At 42.8% G+C, this 18,865-nt stretch overlaps 1 protein-coding gene across 4 annotated transcripts in view; it reads left to right on the top strand.

Annotated features, from left to right (window-relative positions):
- Positions 1–18,865, top strand: part of PHACTR2 (phosphatase and actin regulator 2) — a 168,574-nt gene that overhangs the window by 65,243 nt on the left and 84,466 nt on the right. For 2 of the 4 annotated variants that reach the window (XM_084827767.1, XM_084827765.1), the window contains exon 1: positions 4,164–4,431. The exons of the other annotated variants lie outside the window; for them this stretch is intronic. In XM_084827767.1, the coding sequence (XP_084683893.1) occupies positions 4,389–4,431 (43 nt within the window). In that variant the 5' untranslated portion in view covers positions 4,164–4,388. Of the gene's footprint in view, positions 1–4,163; positions 4,432–18,865 lie in introns of those variants that run through there. 4 annotated transcript variants of the gene reach the window in all.

Consider the following 18,865-nt stretch of genomic DNA (forward strand, 5'->3'; position numbering starts at 1 on the left):
GGTTCCCAGAAATCATGCTCTCCTCCCCCTCCCCCTCATAGCTGGCATGGTTCTCTCTGCACCGGTTATGTTTCTGAAACGGAGTGTGGAGATGGAGAAAAGGCGGCAGTCCTGGGGTTGGGGAGGGAACTGTGGAAGCCACATTGTGCAACTTCCTATGTGCCACGCGGCCTCTTTCCCTCCCCCTCCCTGAAGCTGCAGACAGACAGGTGAAATCACCTGTCTAGCCAAAAATGCAGGGCAGCTGGAGCATAGAGGTGACAATCTCGTCCATGCTGTTGCCGCCCTGCATTGGATAGTCATCAACCTCCAAGTTAGGAGGCCGATGACTATCTCTATAGGATTGTGCCCTTAGCTGACAAGGTTCCTTACTCAGTGTACCAACTGGTAAGTCAGAGATACACCTGGCTCTTCCAAAATTGCAGAGATTGGTGTGTGTGGCTATTTTCTTCCCAATTCCTGACATATAGGAGTGATAAATATAGGGGAAAGTAATGTCCCAGGTACACCAGACAGCAGTTGAGGTCAAATCAGTCAATCCTAAAGGAAATCAACCCTGAATGCTCATTGGAAGGACAGATACTGAAGCTGAAGCTCAAATATTTTGGCCACCTAATGTGAAGAGAAAACCCCCTGGAAAGGACCCTGATGCTGGGAAAGATTGAAGGCAAAAGGAGAAGGGGACGGCAGAGGATGAGATGGCTAGATAGCATCACCGATGCAATGAATATGGACTTGAGCACACTCTGGGAGAGAGCGCAGGACAGGAAGGCCTGGCGTGCTATGGTCCATGGGGTCACGAAGAGTCGGACACGACTTAACGACTGAACACCAACAACTCTGATATACTTGGCCTTAACCTCATTGACCACAATGGGAGTTACTTCTGAGAAGACCCCTTCCCCAAACTATGCCTGATTCCGCCAATTGTTTTTTTATTCTTCTGTCCCTCTAAAACCACTGTCTCATGTCACTATCATGCGTTAATGACATAGTGAGAGATGGGGGCTTAGCTGTTGCTAGTCAAATGCATGATAATGACCGAGTGACATTAAAAACCCCTTTGTAGGTGTGATGATTTTTTTTTTTTAACTTTCCTTTCTGGATGGGTGGTCGCACAATAGTGCACTTGCGTGATATAGCAAATGTGTGATAGAGGCATAGAGACAAGAAAGAAATCACCAGCACTTGGTTTTGTACAGCAGTTGCCGTTCTGAACTATTGCTGCTAGTTCCCTATTTGCACTAGTGTGGAAAGATGTGGAGATCAATAGAGCATACAAGACAAAGGGTCAACATTACTGTTATAAATAGTGGTTACAAAAAATTTGTTATGCAAAAAGAAGTACTGTCAATCCATGCTACTGATTTGTTCTTTCAAAAATCTTGTTTACATAGCAATTCCTTTTTAATCCGTTTTACAAATTTCTTTGTGTTGCCATTTATCCAGCCGTACTGTCTGTGTTCTGTTCATGTAAACCACTTGGGTCCAAACTAGATTTTACACTACACACTCAGGTGCCACCAAAAACAGATGCGTGTCCAATTCTCCCCTCTTCCTCCATATCATCTAGTACATGTCCTGATGGCATGATATTCAGCATTTCCCTGCTAACACTCTTCACACACACATCAGTGGCAGCCAATGATGTTGAATAACAGTGGAAAAATACGGAACATTGTGACATTAGGACATAGGTAAGGGCGCAATCCTATGGAGATAGGCGACCGCCTCTGAACTCAGAGGTGAACGCTTATCCAATGCAGGGCAGGAGAAGCGTGGAGGGGATCATCCCGATTTCAACTGTCTAGCTGTGGGAAGGCGGAGCGAGGGAAGTGGCTGCCGGACAACACATAGGATGTGTCATACTGGAATTTCTGCCTTCCCCGCTCCAGAACACCCCATTTTCACCGCTCCATGCTCCTCTTCCAAGCGTGGAGCGCGGGGCCGTTCTGAGCTGCCTGCGAGGCGGCCCAGGAGGTGGGGAAGGTTGGTTCTCCGGGAACTGACCTCGGAGCACGGGCTTCGAGGTTGGTTCCTGGAAACTGACATATCCTATGGCTGTCTAGCCGCTGACTAGCAGCCACAGGATTGCTCCCTCCGTTATACTAGGAGTAATGGAGCAGAAGGTGGAATTAGACACATTTGCAGCTGTGGCTGTGCATTTGGCATAGTGTCTAGCTTTGCCCTTGCATATCAATGAAGAATAGGACATACTTTGAACTGGAAAGCTCAGCAAAAAGTTTGAGAACAGATTCTGTAACAGAAATTAATTGTAACTAATATAGTTGTGGAATTATTAAAAGGAACCTTGCCGGTATTCTATGGCACTATGATTTTGCAGAATGGACAACTTTTTATAGAATGGACTTACAACAACTCTATGTACATAGAGACAACAACATTTACTTTCAAGAACCCCATTAAAAGTCTGGCGAAACTTGTTTTTTCACTATTATTGCACATTTTAACAAAGGAAAAATTGAACATAATTTGAACTGACTTGTTCTCATAAACTCTCTTTTTATTTGGAAAAGAAAATATGTATTTTCTCTCAGAGTTTATAGTGGAAACAATTTGTACTGGAAATTATGCTTATGAATGGCTACAAGTTTTAGGGAGCAATCCTATGGCCACTAGACACTGTCTAGAGGGCCATAGGATATGCTCATTTCCGGGAACTGTCTGCCCCCATCACCTGCACTGCCTTGGAGGCAGCGTGGAGAAGCCCTGTCCTCTGCGCTCAGAAGAGGAGCGCGGAGCGACTGAAAAGGGACGTTCCGGGGCAGGTAGAGTGGAGCTGAGCATACGACACATCCAATGTGTTGTATGGCAGCTTCCTCTCCCAGTTGCCCCCCTCTGCTGCTAGACCGCCGAAAACGGCTGTCTAGAGAAAAATAGCAAGGAAGGAGCGGCGCGGAGGGAACGATCCCCCCCCCCGCCCATGCCTCTCCTGCCTTGCTTTGGATAGGCGGTCGCCTCCGAGGTCAGAGGTGATCGCCTATCTAGTTAGGATTGCACCCTTAGACAACGTTGTCTGGACCCCTGTAAAATTCCACGAATGAAGCAGTGTGATTGTACAATAATAGGCTCGTCTGGAAGCACCCTAGATTTAAAGTTATAAAATCCATTTTGATGTTACAAAGAAGAGTATGAAACAACTTTCTAGAACAGTTTATGGAATTAATTTCAGATTTTGCCCCCCTCGGATATCAGATTACGGAGCCAGGTTCTGAAATGTACAAGATCCATTTTCTGAGTAATGCAGTTAGAGCTTTGTATGTAAAAAAAAAAAAAGTGTTGTTAATATCTGTATGAATTCATTAATCCTTTTTTTTTTCTCTTTTTAATCCCAGTGTTGGAATCTTTTGCATTTGAGCCACATCTGAGTTTGTCATCAGAACATATGCATAGTGGAGTTTTCAGGTTCATGCCCCACATGCTTGTTTAAATTTTTAATCCATATTTGAAAGTGCAGCATACATTGAGTATGTAATCCACTAACACTTTGTGTCCTTTGGGTAACATAAATTGGTCCAATAACATCAAATATTTTACCCCATTCTGTAACTCTCATTCTTCAACCCAGCATTTCTCTCTACAAATCTGTTCAGCAACTAGAGAACAGGTATGTATCTTCAGGGAACGGCTTGGCAAACTGTAGATTAAAAAATATTAATTGCCCTTTTTGTCAAGTGTCTTCAGATGTTTTTGATTAACATGCATTCATAAAAATGTAGCAAAAAAGATCCATAAAATATGGAGAGTTTAGCAACAAGAAATGATGTGTGCGCACGCACTTGAGAAAGAGAGGGCACATGATATTCTGTAACTAGCACTAGCAGAAAAGAAAGAGATCAGCCCTTTGAGGTACAGAAACTAAATAGGGATAAGCACCTTTAAAGAAAACAAGAGCTTGCTAAACTTAAACACCATGCCTAAGTACTTCATTCTTTCTCATTCAAACAGTATAGGATCATTTAACACCGAGCTCTTTGTGTGGGAGCCGAGAGTAGCTTAAAACTACATACTGCTCCTGTTGTGTGGTGGTGATCTCTGCGAGTGAGCTTGGTGTGGCTGTACCAGCTAGGGACTCCCTCCCCATGACCTTTGCCCCTAGTAATCTGCATAGAGGAATGACAGGCATTTGGCTGAACAGGAACAGTCTGAGCTGGGTTACTGCAGCAGCAGCAACAGGAGGAGGGCTTACAACTAGCTCGCAAGAGGAGGCAGAAGTTGTAAGGAGGAGGCGTCTGCTGCTAATACAACAGCGAGCGCCGGGAGAAGGTGAAATGAGCCCTCGGAAGCTTCTGTGGGAGAGGAAGCCTTATCAAAGAACCAAGAGAGCTGCCTGATTGTTGGACCCCGGCCCTCTTCTAGGACAAGAGATGGGCCAGACGTCAGTCTCTACTCTCTCCGAACATGCCAGTGGTGAGTGAGCTGGGAATCTGCAGGGAGGCAGCCTCCTAGACAATTCTCCCTTCCCCCAAGAGTGTGTGTGCGTGAGTGAGAGAGACTTTATAGCTATAAAAGTGTCCAGCTAGCATTCATCTAAACGAAGTGTTTTCAGATGTTGTTCTGTGATAGACAGACCAACGCCACTGTATACAGGTTTCTTTGTCAAAGGAAAAGTAGAATGCCTCCGGAGCTATAGCGAGAGTTTCTCTTAAAGGAGTAGCTCTTTCGTCTCCTGCTCCTCCTCTTGAAAGGAATGGCTTGGTTTGGCGTGGCTTTCTGTGATTTTGTATTTATTTTTACTTCTGGAGAGACTTAAAGCTTAAAGTAACACGAGCAGTTCTTAGAGAAAGGCACACCTTCTTGTTGTGTTTTTAAAATCTGGAATTCTTTGAGAAGTAAGAAAACAGGTTTTTGTTGCCGGGATCTGAAGTATGTAAAGCCTAACAGTCTACGCCCAACTTCTCGTTTTACAAGCCCTTCTCTTATTTTGTTACTACAAGCATGGTTTCCTATCGTGTGTCTGATTGTTGTTGTAGGCTTAATGAATTCACATCTGCTTTTGCACATTCCTCTTCCTTTCCCTCTTGTACTACAAAACTATGCCATTGTATTCTAGCCGCGGAACTCTGTTTTCTTTCTAACATAGTTTCTGTGAATTACGTGTCATCATTTTAAAAAAATCAACAGGGTGTTGATAAAAAGAATAAAACCATAATTGTGATTTATTCAGGGTTTTGTTTTCATGCCCGCCTCTGTCTTTGGACTGATACCCTAAAAAGAAAAACAGGGGTAAAAAGCAATGGAAAGTTTTTTATTTAATGGATGTTTGGAATTCCTTAAATATTATATAAAGCAAGTTTATTTTTTGAAGATTTCACTTTGCAGAATATATGAGTCAAATGAATATTCAATATCTGATCTTTTGAAATGTCAGCTTACAAACATATGTTCATTTAATTTAAAAACACAGCAGCTAGCATCTGCTATAATGAAAAAAGAAGTGCCCCATACAGTCCAAATTTATACCAGAAATGTATAAAATGTCAATTGAAATCCTAGTCCCCATTCTTTGAAATAACAATCCCAGTAGTTCCTTCAGTGTGTCCCTTTGTAAGTTCATCTTATCACTTTTTGTAGAATACAAATGCAAACACAATGCAGATAACTGCATGATTCTGACCAGCCAAACCCTTTACATGGGAGACACTATTACTGAGTGGATGCTGCTTTTCCTACAGTGAATACATGAAGTGTGGACAATATACCCACATCTTTATTGTATACGTGCCCCTGGGATTTCACATTTCCCTTGTCAGGTGACATGCAAGCTGTTCCTGCATCAATTCTACTTCAGACGCATAGCAGAGATGCGGAAGAACGGGAAGTGTAAGTCACTTGTGCTTCCTGTTTCCTCTTCAACATCATTGTGTCAGCTCTGAGTGAGGAGACCTTGAGTAACATGTGTGAATATGTAAATCAGACAAAATCCACCTACATAGAATGGTGGAGTTTTCTCCTTAGCATGGCGGAGTTTTCTTCTTAGAACATTAGATCCTTGAGCGACATGGAAAACTGACCTTGGGAACAGTTTGTCATGTGGGATGAATTGGTGGTGAGGTGGCTGCTCTCTGAAAGAAATCTCAAAGTGCCATTTGATGTGCTTAAAGGAGAGCTCTGTTGTGGCCATAGATGCCTAGAATGTATAAATCAAACTTGTTTTCTTTCTCTGATGGACGTTTTGTGGTGCTGTGTAGCCCTAGTCATTATACAACACCTGGCAATTTAGATACTTTTATAAACAATGATATCTACTGTGTTTGTGGTGGCCAGTTTGAACTCAGACACACTTCCTCTATGCAGCCTGAATGGGGAGGAGTGAAGCAGTGAGACCAGAGCACTACTATTGAGAAGAAGAATTCTCATTTCCGCAGCCAGGTCCAATTTGTCTATGGAAACAGGACACCCTGGAAGGAAGATGGAAGGGAAGGGACAGGACAGGACAAGATAGTGTGTGTGTGTGTGTGTGTGTGTGTGTGGTGGTGAAGAATTCTTCATCCTTCCCCTGGTTCAGCCTGGTCAGAATCTTCGTTCCTAGCTGCATTTCTTCAGGCAAGCTGGGAGGATGGGGAAAACTGGAATGTGCTAGTGATATAACAATTCCTTCTCTTGCTTGCATACTCAGTTTTCATCTCTGGCTCAAGAAGCTCAGAGGGGAAGAAAGGGTGGGGGAGATATGGTTTTGGCAGCTGGTGACCAGACTTCCCCTTCAGGGAGCTGCCACTTACCAATCTAATCTACCAACTTTGCCTTTGTTCTGGGCAGCTTCATTCTCAGATATGATGGTCTTTTTAATCAATGTTAGTTACAATAAAGCTGACTTCTGCAAGAGTTGAGCTTGCTAAGTCAAAAACAAGTAGTTTTTAAAGGAAGTTTTTCTGTAAGTGAACCAAGCCATACAAAACAGAGTAGAGCTCCTTGCAATAATTCATCTTCTTTGTAAAGTTGACATTTGCTGTATGTAAACTGATAGATAGCGCAGAATACCCTTTGGCCCCCTTCTCAGCAACCTAAGCAAGGCATGCCTAGAATTTTCAACATAAAATAGACTTAAGTCCTACAGTTGTCCAGCTCACCTATCTGTGGTGTGACATACTGCTGTTTGTCTACCAGGTGTGTTTCCAATGCTTTATCTAAATGATAAGATCAGCGACCTTATAGATGTCAGTGTAATGAGTGGTCCTGGTGAGAGGACTGCTACCCCCCCCCCCGTTTGAATGGGTTATTCCAGCTAACTCAGAGTTGTTCATGCTTTTGAGAGGTGCTAGAGTTGAAAATAAATGAAATTAAATGGCAGAAGGAAAATGTTATCTGTTACTCACAGGGGCTACAATCTGTTTTTAGGGTGAAAATGTCAACCCAGTGTGCCACTGCAGTGAAAAAAGCAAACTCTATGTTGGGCAGAATTAGGAGAATAAAATTGCCAGTATTATACTGCCCTTTTACAAATCTATGATGCGACCACACTTAGAATACTGCGTACAGTTCTGGCCACTGCACCTAAAAAAAAGATATTGTCGAGTCTGGAAAAGAGCAAGTAAAATGCTCCCGCCCCCTGATCAACTCCCCTATGAGGAAAGGTTACAACAGCTAGGATTGTTTAGCTTGGAAAAAAGGAGGGTAAGGGGAGACATGATAGAGGTGTACAAAATTATGCATGGTGTGGAGAGTGTGGATAGAGAGACATTTTCCCCCTCTCTCAAAATACGAGAACCCAGGGTCATCCCATGAAGCTGATTGGTGGGAGATTGAGGACAGATAAAAGGAAGTACTTCACATAGTGTATAGTTAAACTATGGCATTTGCTACCACAAGACATAGTGACAGCCACCAATTTGGATGGCTTTAAAAGGGGGTTAGACAAACTTCTGGAGGAGAAGGCTATCAATGGCTACTAGTCCTGATGGCTATATGCAACCTCCAGCATGAGAGGCAGTATACCTGTGTATACCAGGTGCTGGGGAACATGGGTGGGAGGGTGCTGTTGCAATCATGTCCTGCTTCTGGGTTTCTGTGGGTAGCTGGTTGCCAACCATGTGAACAGAATGCTGGACTAGATGGATACTTGGTCTGATCCCACATGGCTCTTACGTTCTTAAGCATCGTGTGTTCAGATATTTGGAAATGGCCAAGCAAAAGGTGCCATATGAGTAGGCACACAACTTGCCTGGTATCCTGGTCCTTTTCCACGGGTGCTGGTGGTTGGGTTGTGCAATCCTCTGGGAGGATACCTCTATGCATGCAGAGCCACAGGCCTCCACTATGTGGGTACAGAGCTGGGCTACTAACACATTGCATTTTAGGGAACTAAGACTTGACTGTGAAAGGAGAATATGTTCAGTGTGTTAAGGAATAAAGTGCAAAGGCAATTTTCAGAGTGAGATGGGGTGAGTGACAGAGATCATGGAGAGTTTTGAAGACTACTTTTAAAACAAAAAGTGTACAGTCTTTAAAACTTTAAAAAAATGTATAATGTACAAATCTCTGAGGACAGGACCAAATATACAGTTCCCTAAATCTAGTGTCTTTTAGTTGCTTTTTCCCCCATGCTTAATTTTGCAAGATCACCAGACAAGTTGCATGCTCTCAGTATGCTTTCTCCTGTATATACCTTGACATGCTTTGGGATCCTCAGTGTATGGCTGCTTAGAGTACATCTGTATTCTGGTTTAAGGTGGGTGGCCATATTTAGGAATAGAGTATGTTTAGTGCTGTTCCCTGCCACATTATGGAACTGGCTTCTCAGAGAAGCTTACCAAAGTTATTTTCTACTTGGTTTTAGAAAGATGCCTACGACATGGCACCTTAGGCAGGGGCTTTTTATACATATTTTTACATAATTAGTTTTAACTAATGAAACAATTGTGTTTTAATTGCATTTTTGGTAGTTTGCTTACCATATTTATCTGTAAGGTTAAGGAAGTTCGATGGGTTGGATATTCTGTATTTGGATGTCCATAGAGTACCCCAAAATCCCCTGTCATGTTTTTCTCTTACTTATCAACAACCGAAGCATATTTCTGGTCATCAAAAGAGAGTAAAGGTAGACAGTTGTTCTTCACATTCTTGGATTTCTTGGTACTGGTCATTTGGTAACCAAGGGCAGAATCCCATCCTGTCGCTGCACTCCTGCTCTGTCCATCGCACAAGCAGGACCCACTGCTCATGCAACAGAAGCTAGCGGTTCAGTACGCTGGTCAGGACAGGTCAGCAGAACTTCCTTCTGCAAGCTCCGCTGACTTGCCCCACTGCCCAAATGGGTGTTTCTTTTCATTTTGGTTTGTTTTTAAAATTGCTAGCTCCTCATTGTGCTAGCAGTGGGTCCTGCTGGCACATGGGCAGACTTGGATACTGCCCCAAGACTTTTCATTTACCAGTGTGTTTTCTTACACTGGAAAGATGGAACTAAAATCTGTTTCCTCTCTCCTGTAGCCAAACAGTTATTAGTCCATAGAATCCTGCTGTTTGTTGTGTTTGGCAGTCAGTGAAGGCATTATCTTAGGTCAAAAGTTAGTTTGCTTTTCAGCTAGTTCACTTTTATATCTCCTGGGGTTGGGGACTTCCTGTTTATGAACATAGGAAGAGCAGTTTTCCTATGTGCACACAGAGGAAGTTTGTCTTATGCTGACCAGTTAACCATGTCACCAACAGTTGCTTACAAATAGGCTGCAAAGGTAGTCTTTTGTTTCTGTAAAGCAGGAATATTATTACAGCAGCCAGTAAATATCTGTTGCCAGTTGCTTAAGAATAACAAAAGCAAGTGAACAGATCAACTGGATACTTCATATGCCTCCACTATGATTCTACATAGAGAATATTAATCATTGAGCTCTGGCCCCTTGATAATGCTTTTGAAGTCCCTCCTCATCCATAGGTTATACCTTGGTTGTGGTTATATTCTTGAGAGCTGCACAGAAGATCTCTGAAAACCGGCATGTAAGAAAAAGAACATATGTGTCCGTCTCTGAGAGAAGGTGCACATTTCTCAATATAATTCAGTCAGGTCTAAGGCCTGATTTTGGCATGGAAACTGCCTTGGTCACCATGCTGGATTACTTTTGTTGGGAGAGAGACAGGGAGAGTGCAACAGTGTTGATTCTTCTGCACCTCTCAACGGCTTTCGATACCATAGACCATGGTAACCTTCTGGAGAGGCTATCTGAATTTGGTGTTGGGGTACTGCTTTCCAGTGGTTCCACTCATACTTGGACGGCTGATTCCAGAAGGTGATGCTAAAGAATTAATGTTTGACTCTTTGGTATTTATTCTTCAGGGTCACACAGTCTTATTTCTCATGCTTATTAACATCTACATGAAATTGCTGAGAGGTCATCTGGAGTTTTGGAGTGTACTATCATCAATATGTGAATGGCACCCAACTTCTCATTTTCATCTAATGCAGGTGAGGTGGTTAAATCAGTGCCTGGAGCTGGAAGTGGTAATGGGCTGGATGAGGACCAATAAATTGACACTCAATCTAGACAAGACTGTTAATAAGTCATTATTCTGCCTAGGTTAGTGGTGTTCAGTCTGCTCAAGCAGTGGTAGCACTAGGGCCAGCCCATGGAATGCAAGTCCCTGCAGTCTGCCCCCCCTGACCCCCTGAAGGTAGTGTTGCAGGCAGCCTTTCCTCCGGTGGCTGTGGCTTCTCCTCTTCCTACCGTGCTGCTGCAAATGGAAACAGCCACAGCAGTTTCAGCTGGCAATTGATCGAGGCTGTAGCCTGCAGCTCGCCATTTTAAATTAAAGCTCTTTGGGAGTGCTAACTTTGATTGACAGTGAGCTGTACCAATCAGACACTATCTTGGGGGCACATCGCTAGTGAACACATCGGGACAGTGAGAAGACTGTCACTTCACCACTTTGGTTCCCTTCTTGGCCACGCGACCACAAAGGCAGGGTCTGATTGGTTTAGCTCAAAGCTAAATCAAAGCTATCACAAAAAAAGCTGTAATTTAAAATGGCATGCTGTGGGGCTGCAGCCATGACCAGCTGTTGCCCACTCTGGCACTTTCTGTTCACAGTGGCACAGTGGGAGGAAGGAGGAGATGCCACCAGTTAAAGAACAAACAGAGGTGGGCTGGCTGGCAGGGCATCAGAAAGAGGCTGGCTAGGGGGAGAAGGGCCCCCAGAAAGCACCTTGCTGGGGACCCAGGCAAACCTGGTGGCATCTCTGTGCTCTAGAGAAGGTTGCACTTCCCCTAAAAACTAAGGTTCACAGTCTGGGGACCTTATTGATCTGTCTTTGTCACTGGAGGCAGAAGCAGCCTCTGTGGCCCAGAGCACCTTTCACCAGCTTCAACTGTTATGCCAGCTCTAACCTTGCCTGGACAGAGATAGCCTTACTTTAGTTATCCATGTCCTCGTAACCTTCAATTTGGACCACTGCAATATGTTGTACATGGGGCTGCCTTGCGAATGGTACAGAAACTTCAGTTAGTTCAGAATATGGCTATTAAACCTCTAGCTGGGACTGGGTGGTATGATTACATCATGCCAAAGCTTTGCTACTTCACTGGCTCCCAGTCCATTGCCAGGTCCACTTCAAAGTGCTGGTTTTGACCTTTTTAAGGCCTATCACTGCTTGGGTCCTAGGTCTTAATTGTGCAGTAGAATTAGTCACTGAGCCAAAAACAAGGGAAGTGATTTTTGATTTAATACTTTTATACTGAAATCCTATACATACTTATCTGGCAGTAAGTCCCATTGAAAATAAAGAGACATAGCTAAGTAGACATGTATAGGAATGTGCCTCTTTCTTTCTTTCTTTCTTTCTTTCTTTCTTTCTTTCTTTCTTTCTTTCTCAGTTAATATCCTGCCCAACCATGAAGGCCCTTAAGGCAGTATCCATGAGAGTTATCCCATCTACAGCTGCTGAATGAGAGTAGCCTTATTTGCTTTTATTTCTAAACTAAAATGCCTAAAGCATTGTAACATTTTCTTGTAGGAGAGGTGCAAATGTATCTAAGCCGTTTAGAAGCAGTGATGAGAACACAGTCAATTTCAACATACATGTGAATGGGAAGTTGGTTGGAAAGCCCAGCACAGCCACATTTAATTTCAGAAGATGGAATTTTTTAAAAATAGCATAACAGTGTATGATGGGGCTGAAGTCAGTATTCATCAGCAGCTGCTGAAAGGCAACCTCCATGCCCTTACTGATGGGTGTAGTTGCCGGCTGGAGGAGGTGGGGGCAGCTGGGGCAACACCACAGATGTGCAATGTTCCATGGCAGTGCTGCCCATCCAAAAGCTGCCCACCCTCTGTGTACAGGTCGAATAGGTAGGGTGAGAGTATACAGCCCTGCCGTACTCCTTTCCCAATCTTAAACCAGTCCGTTGTTCCGTTGTCTGTTCTTACCGTTGCTACTTGGTCATTATACAGATTCCTCAGGAGGCAGACAAGATGACTTGGTATCCCCATACCACCAAGAACTTGGCACAATTTGTTATGATCCACACAGTCAAAGGCTTTAGAATAGTCAATAAAACAGAAATAGATGTTTTTCTGAAACTCCCTGGCTTTCTCCATTATCCAGCAGATATTGGCAATTTGGTCTCTAGTTCCTCTGCCTTTTCGAAACCCAGCTTGTACATCTGGCAATTCTTGTTCCATGAATTGCTGGAGTCTACCTTGCAAGATCTTGAGCATTACCTTACTGGCATGTGAAATAAGTGTCACTGTTTGATAGTTTGAACATTCTTTGGTGCTTCCCTTTTTTGGTATGGGGATATAAGTTGATTTTTTCCAATCTGTTGGCCATTCTTGTGTTTTCCAAATTTGCTGGCATATGGCATGCATCACCTTGACAGCATTATCTTGCAAGATTTTAAACAGTTTAGCTGGGATACCTTCATCTCCTGCTGCCTTGTTATTAGCAATGCTTCTTAAGGCCCATTCAACCTCACTCTTCAGGATGCCTGGCTCTAGCACACTGACCACACCGTCAAATCTATCCCCGATATTATTATCCTTCCTATACAGATCTTCCGTATATTCTTGCCACCTTTTCTTGATCTCTTCTGCTTCTGTTAGGTCCTTGTCATCTTTGTTTTTGATCATACCCATTTTTGCCTGGAATTTACCTCCGATGTTTCTAATTTTCTGGAAGAGGTCTCTTGTCCTTCCTATTCTATTATCTTCTTCCACTTCCGCGCATTGCTTGTTTAAAAATAATTCCTTATCTCTTCTGGCTAACCTCTGGAATTTTGCATTGGATTGGGCATATCTCCCCCTATCACTGTTGCCTTTTGCTTTCCTTCTTTCTTGGGCTGATTCCAGTGTCTCAGCAGACAGCCGTCTTGCCTTCTTGGTTTTCTTTTTCTTTGGGACATTTTTTGTTGCCGCCTCCTGAACAATGTTGTGAACTTCTGTCCATAGTTCTTCCAGGACCCTATCTACTAAATCTAGTCCCTTAAATCTATTCTTCACCTCCACTGCATATTCATGAGGAATATTAGTGAGCTCCTATCTAACTGATCTGTGGGTCTTCCCTATTCTCTTTAGTCTGATTCTAAATTGTGCAATAAGAAGTTCGTGATCTGAACTACAATCAGCTCCAGGTCTTGTTTTTACCAACTGCGTAGATGTCCACTACCTTTGGCTACAAAGGATGTAGTCAATCTGATTTTGGTGTCGACGGTCTGGTGAAGTCCATGTATAAAGTCGTCTCTTAGGTTGTTGGAAGAGAGTGTTTCTTATGCACAGTGAGTTGTCTTGGCAAAATTCTATCAGCCTATGTCCTGCTTCATTTTGTTCTCCCAGACCATGCTTGCCTGTAATTCCAGGTGTCGTTTGACTACCCACCTTAGCATTCCAGTCTCCTGTAATGAAAATAACATTTTTTTTTGGCGTACTATCCAGTAGGTGCTGCAGATCCTCATAGAACTGATCTGCTTCTTCAGCATCTGTGGTTGTGGCGTATATTTGGATCACTGTGATGTTAAATGGCTTACCCTGAATTCAAATTGAGATCATTCTGTCATTTTTTTGGATTGTATCCAAGCACTGCTTTAGCCACTTTATTATGAATTATGGAGGCTACTCCATTTCTTCTGTGGTCCTCTTGTCCACAGTAGTAGATCTGGTGGTCATTTGATGTGAAGTGGCCCATTCCAGTCCATTTCAGTTCACTGACACCCAAAATATCTATATTTAATCTTGACATCTCCCCAATAACCACATCCAATTTGCTCTGGCTCATAGATCTTACATTCCAGTTTCCTGTGGTGTGTTGATCTTTAGAACATCGGATTCGTCGTTCACCACCAGCACCATCGGGTGCTAGCCATCCTTTCAGCTTTGAGCTAGTTGTGTCATCACATCTGGGGCTAGTTGAACTTATCCTCTATTCCTCCCCAGTAGCATTTTGACCATCTTCCGACCTGGGAGTCCCATCTTCCGATGGTATACCGACATATCTCTGGTTGTACTGATCCATTTAGTTTTCATGACAAGAATACTGGGGTGGGTTGCCGTTTCCTTCCCCAGGGATCGTATTTAGTCTGACCTTTCTGCCATGACCTTCCCATCTTGGGTGTCCCTTCATGGTTTAGCTCATGACGTCATTGAGGTGCTCAAGCTCCAGCACCACGACAAGGTAACGATCTCCTTTGCTGAAGTTGCTATTGATACAAACCAAATTTTGTTTTGTTTTTTGTTTGTTTCTTTGTTCACTGCATTTTCCATCTGCTTGCACAGGCCAAATACCACTGCCACAGCATCAGCTGTAATTGCTGCTGCACAGACAGGAACCTCCTGCTCTTAACTAAACTTAAGCACACTTTTGTGGCGCTGGCTGGGAGGATTAGGGAGGACCACGGTCAGCTTTCTTATGCAACATCCTCCGAGCCTTTGGAGTCCTTTGGGTAGGCAGAGAAGTTGGGGCAACTGCACACTGGTCTCTTCTGAGGGTGGAATGGCATGGCTGGCAAACACAGGACTCCCAGCTGCAGCTTTTCCCACAATAAAGTGGTGGTGGGGTGATTTGCAACGGAAAACTGGCAGACTGGAGGGGGTGCTTAACTCTTGGCCTACATGCTGCTTTTGACACAGCCTGAGCTCCCAAACATGTCTGCTGCATCAGGTTGAGAGAAGTGGCCAAGGGGGTGTTGTTGCAAAAGAAAAACAATGGGTGGAGAAAGATTTGAACACAGCACTACCCACCCGCTGTTGCTTAGCTGCAAATCATCCCTCCCCTCCTGCTTTGCACTGGAGAAATGGTGGCTGGGATTCCCAGCCCTGTATTTGACAGTCAGTGGCCATGTAGTTCCGCCTTAAAAATATAAAATTTGCAGGAGCGTTTTTTTAAGGTTTAGCTTAATCTAGGCCCTGCATCCTAGGGTTTCAGGTTGCTGACTTGGCATCCCTGAGGATACACAGACAGGGTCTTGAGGTACTAAGATGAGACTTAGTTAAGTTTAAAGTGACCTACTCTGGAGGAAATGCAGATTGTCCATGTGAAATACCTAGGGCCTTTATATCCTTAGAAACACATGTCAGCTTTGAACACCCAATTTCAGAAACAACAAAATCTGTTTTAAGGGAAACTAACAACAATGACTAACACAACAAGTTATTTTATTCAAATCAAGCTGGTTTTCATAGCAGAAGTAAAATACAGTTTATATCAGTGTACCACCATGTCTTCAAGACAGTCCTGTACTGTAAATACATACAGCAAGCTGGTATTAAATGCATGGATCTGGTGTCCTAGCAAGCTGTCCAAGCAGTCGAGTAAGTTATTCACAGGCCTAAAAGGTATAGCCAGCCTCTGGGAGCAACATTTAACATCCATCAGGTGTTTGTGTACGGACAACAACATGTGTGAACCAGTCCCGTTGTACTAATATTTGGTTCCCAACTCACTATACAAATTCTAAAGGAATTTGTTTGTGCTAACTGATAGCAAATAAATATGAAAGTTTAATCAATTTGTGAATGTTCCTGAGTTTTGAGCACTAATCCATGAAAGCAACATTTTATATTTCTCCCATTCAGAGGGATATAGAAACCGAATATATCCAGACTTCCAGAATATATTGATTTATGATGCTGACAAAAATTGAATTCTTGTGATTTTTTGTTTTAGCCCTTATTTAGTTCAGAGACTACGGATGTTTCTATATGTGGCACAAATAATATCTGTTCGCCTTAAATTTATCTGTTGTGGATGTTGATGCAACAGAGAAAGCTGAAGAAAATTTTACAATTGAATGTACATACTGAGTGAGGCAGTTGTCTCAGGTGGCAGATACTGGGAGGCAGCAGCAATGTGTTGGAGGAGAGAGCTGTATGCCACAGGGTTTGCTCTGTGCTGCCTAAGCCAGCCTGCTGCCTTCAGGTGCAATGGAGGAACATACTGTCCTATCGTTAGTATTGAAGACAAATTCACCAGCCAGTCCAGTCAGCTTTCGTACATGGAATGGGAAGAGACGCCATCTTGTCCTTCACTTCAGGCAGAAAATACCTTGGACCAGCCCTGCTGCTATGTTTTGTTTTCAGGGTATTCAAAAATACAATATAATCCTCTCCTATGATGATTTCCTGAACTCTGTATAGTAGGTTTCCTGAGGTTCTCAGTAGTCTAGAGAAGGACACTAGAAAAAGGGGGAGAACGCCAAATAGAAGAAGTCACCTTATATATTGTTGTTTTTGCTAGGTGACTAAATCCTCGGATAGACTGAAAGATTTAAAAGATAGATTTTTTTTTTTCCAATGGCAGGAGGTACTTAAGAATCTATTTGCCAGCAATTCAATATAGCTAATCAGTAGGAGTTCTGAAAGCATTTAGCATAAATGGCAACTTAGTCTTCGTTTTCTATTAATGGCATGTTCTGTGGGAGAATGCAATCTAGTAAATGAGAACAAGGAACATTACAGATGCTTGTTCTTCTGCATCTGTTTAGAAATTTATCAACTGCTTTGTGGCATTCTTTTCGGATTAGATTTAAATCTATCCATTTTAACTCAACAACATACAACCTATAGACTGCGTAGTGACAATATTGAAGCAACTTAGCTAAAGTGGCCAAATAAATAAATAAATGTGAATGAGATCCTGCAGAGGATTACAGTAAAAATGTTCATTATGTAAAAACCTTTCATACAGAGCAGGCTTATGAGGGGCTATTGATATGGTGGAAGCTCCTCTATGCTGGCAGAACACTTCCCCAGCATATTTATTTATTTACAGTATTTGTTATGCTGCTCCTCAGCCAAAAAAGGCTCCCAGAGCGGTTCACATATAATCAATTAAACAAGGCAGTCCCTACCCTTAGGCTTACAATCTAAAAATACATGACACACAAGGAAAAGGGAATGGAAAGAGGGAAAAAAATAAGTCTTTCAGCAGGTGGTGGAACTCCTGCCTGGGAACTTGCAGTCATAGAATCATAGAATAGTAGGGTTGGAAGGGGCCTACAAGGCCAGTCGCGGGACCATTGCTTGCTATGCCACTGGGGCTCATGGACTGGGGCCACTGTAGCATTATTTTGCATATATATATATTTAATTCTGTGTTGTGTGTTTTCCCCTCCCCTCCTGGGCTGAGTTAGTTTGGGATAGTGAGTGTTCCCCTGGCATAACATGGATTCCCCCCAAACGTACACACACCTCCCCAGTGCAATTGTTGTGTAGCAGGCAACTTGTGGGCCTCCAGAAATTTCGGTCTATAACTCCCATCATCCCTAACCAGCATAGCTAATGGTGAGGGATGATGGGAGTTGCAGTCTAAAACTTTTGGAATGCCTCAAATTGCCCACTCCTGGTGTATAGGATTAGTCTGCCTGCATTTTAGACATTTGCATATTCACTGATATCAAAAGAAGTTATTTTTAACTCTCCCATTGAAATCTATGGGCCTTCAAAGAGGACCTTTGGTACAGAAAAACAGTGTTGCTCATTCAGCTTGAAATTTGGCCTGACAACTAGGGTTTCTAGATAAATTGAATATCCCTTCCTTTGTTCTAGTATTTTTCTTGAATCTCCTTTCATGTTCTAGCCAACCAAAGCTCATACCATTGCATTCCATGGTTATGTCTGTAAGAACATCACTACCAAAGTGTTAGAACAGTAGTATGCGCGTCCACACCTGGTCTCAAGGGAGACATTTCTGGTACGTAACCCTTAATTAAGTGTCTTGTGAATTCTGATTATTTGCCTGAGGACTCTGTTATGTCTGTAATGCCACAGAAAGGTTTCCAGCCCAAAGGTCTACATGTCAGGATTATCTTTGTCACATCCTGATCAATAGCAGATGAGACTAGGGTTTCAGAGTAGTCTTTGATAATGAACTGTTTGAGAAACTCTGGATTGAGACAAGAAAGTGGCAACCTCAAAAAAGGTTCATGACCGCTGTGTTGTCTTTTGTACATGAAAATTATTGTAATGTTCCCTTGTTCCACACGACAAGATGATGCTAAAAGAAGAACAATGTATGTCTGTTACAGGATCATGTATTTGACAAAGAGATGGCTGAATTGATAGGCTGTTGCTGTTGTCTTGAGGTAAATCATGAAATGTAAATTGCTACAATTTCTAGGCCTACTTACTTAACGTAGTAAAAAAGAAAAAAGGTAAAAGCTTAAAAATACAAAAACAGTTGATTGTGTGCAGGAACAGGAATAGAAATGGAGAAATTTTGTTGTGCAAAATACTGGTGACTAAGCTTTTGCTAGGCCGTTACATGTTTAAAAATGTCACCGACCACTCCTCTTTAAATGCTTGAGAAAGGCAAGGTTATTTGTTTGGAAGCAATTTAAAACTGTACTGTATAAAAATAACCACTTTTTGCTCTGCTTGTTTCTTTAAACACATGCTTCTGTAAAGGAGAACATGTTGCTGTAACTAG

The sequence above is a fragment of the Heloderma suspectum genome, chromosome 1, assembly GCF_057233095.1.
Source record: "Heloderma suspectum isolate Gila_16-S chromosome 1, 16-S_ref, whole genome shotgun sequence".
NCBI classification, from domain to species: domain Eukaryota; kingdom Metazoa; phylum Chordata; class Lepidosauria; order Squamata; family Helodermatidae; genus Heloderma; species Heloderma suspectum.